Here is a 6019-nt window from a genome sequence, read left to right as displayed (position 1 = left end):
CGAGGATGATGTAAACCTAACATCTTGATTACCTAAAATCTCCTTATTATACATAGATTGAGACTAAGGTTTTGTCTGAAGAGCCAAATGGTCATGATGATTTATCGGTGACAGCTCTGTGCTTGGTTACACAGAGCCATGATCTCTTTTTCTTTTCGAAGGAATAACCAGAACTAATGAAGAAAGTTATGCACACCTCGCCATGCTAAAAAGTGCTAAAAAGTGTCAATGCAAAGATCCAACCAAAGATTTAAAAGACATTTAGCCTCCAATATAAACATTTTCCCTCACTGTAAACAAAGTGGCAAAAACTAGCACCAGCCCAATATCTTGATTTACATACAAATGGTACGCATCTGGATCAACTGTTATCACAGTTTCAACAGATCAAAATGGCCACCGGAGTCAGTGCTCTGATTCCAATCCAAATCGGCCTGAATCAGCCATAAACTGGCCTAGAATCAACTTAAAAGACTGATAATCAAGATCAGCCGTGGTCAATTTGACCAATCCAATCCCTATTTCTTGAACCGGGACTGCTATACATCATCTGCTAGGCTGTGTTGGTGACCTTTGTGATGGAGAAGAAAAAGAAAGGCTCGGGATGGAGTTGAGACAGGAGGATATCCTATGACTCAATCCTACGTCCTTCTGATCATTCCTAGATTCAATTTCTTAGCCTGGACAAGGGTAGTTGACAAAACTGCACACTCGAAAGGAAGACGTAAGAAATGAGTTACTGATAGATAATTGATAAAGCATAAAAGGTGATCATGAACATTTCCACCAAACAAAAAAAGGGTGATCATGAACATACTCCATGAGAGTCCCCTACAAACAAACTGGTCTCAATCAAACCATTTTTGGCCCTTCCACAATTGAAACAAACAACACAAGCAAATGTTCAGCCAAAAACTGAACCACAGACAGACCACTCAACACTGTTGAATTACATGGCCTAAATTAGAAATCCTCTGTACTGAGGGGTACAGAAAGAGGCATAAAATCATCCCAGAGCTGAACCAAGTCTGCCCATGCAAATCCACCACACAAACCACTCAATCAATGTTCGATGCAGCAACAGCTGAGGACCAAATCAAAGCTGCAAAAAGAAAAAAAAAACTTTCACACAAGACTTGGCTTCAATCACCCAGATGCACCACACAATTTTGGCAAGGAAATAGAGCATGAGGACTCCATCAGCTTCACTGATGTTTCCATGGCTCTGCTGTCTTGGGTCTCTTGACAAAGTTTTGAAATGGCCTTCGTACTACTCAACCCTCCTGTAGAAATCTCATTTATCCCAGAGTCCTCTACATCACTTGTACTCAACCCTGAACTCCCATTTTTACTATTAAATGATGAAAAATTAGAGTTTGTGTTGAAGCCAGAACAACTGCTGTGACTGAGGTGCTCCATTTCCAGGTTTCCTTCGGCTTCCTCAGGACCATCATGTATGGGTGCTTCGAACTCATCTAATTTCCTTAAGAAGCACTCCTCAATCTCACTTGATGAATTATCTCCATCTTCATCTTCGTCTTCAATACTGCAACTATAACTGGCATAATCATCACAATCTGAAGTTGGTCCCCTCAATTCACAGCTTGTATCCATCTCCTGTTGACTGTCATAATCCTCATCACTGTGCTGATCAGATGAATGAGATGAGAAGGGTGAGTATCCTCCTGTTGCAGTCTCTTCACGTTCCCTTAGTGTTTTTATGATCAAGGTCTTGAGCAAGTTCATAACTTGAACAGCATGCATAAGAGCTGTCAATGGATCAGACATCTAAACAAAGGGGAAAAAAGATGAGTCATAGGTTCTGAAACCAAGGATTTGAACAGGGTAATTCTAGTGTTTCGAAGTTGAATTAATTACCTGAGTCATATTTGGTGCAAAGACCATTGCAATGTTTCTTGCATTCATTTTATTGGATTCCTCTTCCTCGACAACATCAGCCATAAGATCAATAGCCCAGTTAAGTAGTGCAGCCTGAGTTGGCATTAGCTGTTTCACCAGCTCCACACAATCCTCCGCTGTGTTGCACTGAAGGACTTGTTCTGGGGAAAGGCCATCAAGAACTCCCTCCGGGAGCTCTCGGAACCAGGCCTTGATTAGCCCTGCCAAACAGTGGATATCAATGTCCTCTGGTACATTACCCCTGTTCAGTTGGTCTCTAACAAGCTCCTCTTGGCTGTTCTCTGGGTTTAACCTGAATATCCCTTCTGCCTAAGGGGCCATCCAGAAAGACAAATGAGAACATTGTCAATTGACAACCCTATAACGTATGCTCCTGTTGATGCTAATCAAGAAAGGTTAATGATTCTGTACCTTTAGACCTCCTTGTGAGTATAACCGTTCCTGCATTAGTAAGAGAATGGTGGGCACACTATTCCCTTTAGAATCATAAGAGCACTGCATGGATTCTGCAGAGATGCCAAATGCACTAGCACTTCACAAGAAAATACTAGAGTTAGAAAGAGTGTAATCAATCTCTCTCAATTCAAATAGTTTATGGTGAAAAGAATAATCCTCAATATATATGTTGCAATGGCTCCATTTGGTTGCAAGGGAAATCAAAGGGAAGGGAAGTGAAAATTTCCACACGTAAAAAGAAAAAAAAATTGTAATCGTCACCCAACACGACTGTATAAATTACTCAAGTTTCTTACTATAGTAATCTATAAGTACTAATTAGTACAGGTGCAACCACTGTGTTAAAACCCTAAGGTGATGGTGATGGCACAACCCTGTCAGCCCTTATGAGGCATACCTCAGTTCCATCATACTAACTATGGTATGAAATTTAAGGAATTTATACAATCATGTTGGGTGGCGATTACAAAAGTTTCCTTTTCATGGTTTGAAATTTTCAGCTCCCATCCCTTTGATTGCCCTTGCAACCAAATGGAGCCAATGGGTACAGCTAATGATGCATCAAACCTAATTAAGAGTGCAGCAGAAACCCATTCAGCCAGCTTAAAATGGAACTAACAGTAGAAACATGAACAGTAAATCATGTTGTCAAAACCATATTTTGAATAAAAATGAGGAGTTGCAATACTCCAAAACACTGTTGCAGTGGAAACTAAGCTCTTCCTGCCTTCAATTGTATGTGGTAACCAAAAAGGACCCTTTATTCCCTACATTAAGTGGGTTGCCTTGGCAAGTGATTGTAAGAAGTTTGGAAGTTGGATATTGAATTTGCGGAATTAAAGACTAAATTTCTCCCCACTAAGACTGTATTTGGTTTGTATTCTCGGAATAGATTTTGGGTCTAGAACACATTCTGAAGTCCTAAATCAGATCAAGCTACCAGTTGGCAGAAAGGGATGTTGATCCATTTATCCGAAATGGGCAGTTCTCTTGATAGAGAATTGGAGCTATTGTGTTACCCATTGTCTAGTTAAAGCATATGACAATCACAAACGCAAATATTCCCCCTGAGCTACAACTCTCCTGGGTAATGGGATCCAACTCCACAGTGTCAGCTAAGAAAAGTTAAAAGCCAGTAGACTCCTACAGTTATAACCACCAAATTTATGTTAACCCAACCAAATGTTGAAGAGAACCTACACAACGGTTAGCTGCCGATGCTTTACAAATATTTGGGTTTTAAAAGTGCCCATCAGAGAGAGAGAGAAGGGCCAGGGCCTCAAAAGGCTTCAGTTTTCCCAGTTCAAAGAGATGCAGACATAAAATCTTGGGATTTAAAGAGTACCCATGAGAGAGAAGAAGGACCTCGGGCCTTGGGCCTCAAGGGCTTCTGTTTTCCCATTTCAAAGAGATGCAAACATCAAATCTTAGGGGAGAGAGAGAGAGAGAGAGAGAGAGAGAGAGGAACCTGGCACTGGGGACTGGAGAAGGGATTTCGAGTTGGAACTCAACTGGGAGGCCGAGGAAGCCATTGAAGCGGTCGAAGGTGACATGGGTAATGTGGCGGACGTTGGTAGGCCATCCAATCTCTATGTTAGCTGTGGAGACGGGATCATGGCGATCGACACGGCAAGAAACCATAGATCTCCTCAGAGCTGCGACAAGTAATGTGACTAGTGAGAGCTGGTTTTGCTGCTCTTCAGCTGACTTTGTTCTCTTCCCACTATCACCACCACCACGCTCTCCTCTGCAACCAGCACTCTTCGTCACCATCACCACTCCCGTCATCTGCCTCTCTCCCTCTCTCTCTCCGAGAGCTGAGTGTATTTCACGGGAAGAGCTGAAAGAGATTCAAAAATGGAAAGCGTTGTGCCGTTGCTCTGACTCTCAAGTGTTAAGTGTGGGGTTTGTCTTGTCTGCCTTTTTGTTTATACTTCGGGACTTGTTGGGAAATTTTGAATAGTTTCAAAATTTTATCCTCCCGACCGACCAGGCCAAAATACCCTTCATGTTTCCTCCAAATTACATTCATACCACTCGGATACCAATACAAATATACAAGGCTCCTCCATTACATTTTTCATATTTGTTTTTGGCACTTGCCAAGCATGAAATTAAATCCTGGTATGGTATCAGCGTATTCGTGGATACAAGCGGTTAAATTTCGGTGTAAATGATTCGATTTGATTTAGTATAAGATTTTTTGGATAAAATCAAAACCGAAATAATTTCAATTTTTGCTAGTCTCAAAGATTAAGCCATGCATGTGTAACTATGAACTAATTCAGCCTGTGCAACTGCAAATGACTCATTAAATTAGTTATAGGTTTCAATGCGGAGTTGTGTGTTGATTACATAGTTTTCAATGTGGAGTTATACGTTCGAGTTGTTACTTTCGTACTCAGTGGGGATATCAAGAATTTATTATCTTATTCCTTTTTTCATAAAAATAGGTTCGGTGATGGATTGTCTTAGTGGTGGACGTAATCATATTTGAAATCTCGTCAAAATTTCGGTATTTCAGTTTTTTTTTTTTTTTTTCGAAACGAAATAAAGCATGAATCAATATGTGTACCATATTTCGGTCGAAATTTCGGTATTATTTCGGTATCTTGCCAAAATGGAATGTCTTACAAATACAACATTTCGTTGAGACAGAATCGAATTTTTGGTATCCCTTCGGTATCTCACCGAAATTTTGACTCTATCTCGCCTGTCTCGATGGTTTCGATTCCATTTGCATATTTTGGAGAAAAACACTCCAATAAGCCTCTAATTAGCCACATCACCATGCATTTTGACTTCCATTGAACTCCTACAAGAAGATCTACACATTCAAAGGTTAGGAAAGGTAAAGTTCTTTCTTCAAAACCTTTTTTTTTTTTTTTTTTTTGAAATAGTACATAAATACATATTGGTAAAATTTTCAAAACAGTTCGACAATTGCTGCCAAACAAAGGTGCAACTCTAAAACAATGTCATGTTCTAATATTTTTGCATTTTTATGTTCTAAGCATGTTTATTAACCTTAAAATAAGTTATCTATCAAGTTTCAGATCAAAATATGGTTGTTTGATTTTGACCTCCAAAACAATCAACAAGAAAAAAAAAAAACCAACTCGGCAAAATCCCATTGAAATTTCGAACCTTGGACGTAATGTATGTAGAAAGCTTTGACTTGACTGATCAATATGATACGTCAGGTAGACTGTTAGTATCTTATTATAGTCTCTCGTTATAAGCTTGTGACTGATTTGTAGTGGTGCGTCAAGTTGACAACTGACACTTATTATAATTAACCATAATCCATCAATATTTTTGTATAGATCTTTACGCTCGCTTTTTCTTAGAATCTCCATGTAATTGACTCCATTGAGTTGGATATGGTTTTAAATGTTATTGTTTGTTGATGTTGTTTCTATTCTCAAAGCTACTTCACTAGTTTAACTTACGGTACAAGAAGGAAGAAAAACTACATTACCAAAAAAAAATATCAAACCAGCTGTAGTATCAAACCAGCTGGTTTAGGGTCCCCCTTAAATTGCGTTTTGTCTTTGCTTAACCACTTAAAGAAAGTTCTGCACAGGAAGATACACATGGAATGTTGGTGATTAAGGTTAATTATCCATAAAAGGATGCAGTG

At 39.4% G+C, this 6019-nt stretch overlaps 1 protein-coding gene across 1 annotated transcript; it reads right to left on the bottom strand.

The window, feature by feature from the left end:
• Nucleotides 1-725: 725 nt before the first annotated feature.
• On the bottom strand, nucleotides 726-4280 carry LOC122092438 (rho GTPase-activating protein 2-like). Its single transcript, XM_042662756.1, has 4 exons — nucleotides 3845-4280; nucleotides 2332-2452; nucleotides 1879-2229; nucleotides 726-1788 (listed from the first exon to the last, which is right to left on the bottom strand). The coding sequence occupies exons 1-4, from the start codon at nucleotides 4162-4164 to the stop codon at nucleotides 1147-1149; spliced, it is 1434 nt and encodes a 477-aa protein (XP_042518690.1). The 5' UTR covers nucleotides 4165-4280; the 3' UTR covers nucleotides 726-1146.
• Between the last annotated feature and the right edge of the window lie 1739 nt (nucleotides 4281-6019).

Source organism: Macadamia integrifolia, chromosome 10 (genome assembly GCF_013358625.1).
Source record: "Macadamia integrifolia cultivar HAES 741 chromosome 10, SCU_Mint_v3, whole genome shotgun sequence".
Lineage (NCBI taxonomy): Eukaryota > Viridiplantae > Streptophyta > Magnoliopsida > Proteales > Proteaceae > Macadamia > Macadamia integrifolia.
The sequence above is the reverse complement of the archived record's forward strand: the minus strand, read 5'-3'. Positions and strand labels throughout refer to the sequence as shown.

Coding starts and splice junctions, on each gene's coding strand:
- LOC122092438 (XM_042662756.1), bottom strand. CDS start 4,164: ATGACGGGAGTGGTGATGGTGACGAAGAGTGCTGGTTGCAGAGGAGAG. Junction 2,453..3,844: donor TCTCCAGTCCCCAGTGCCAG/GTTCCTCTCTCT, acceptor TTTCTTGTGAAG/TGCTAGTGCATTTGGCATCT. Junction 1,789..1,878: donor TTGCACCAAATATGACTCAG/GTAATTAATTCA, acceptor CCCTTTGTTTAG/ATGTCTGATCCATTGACAGC.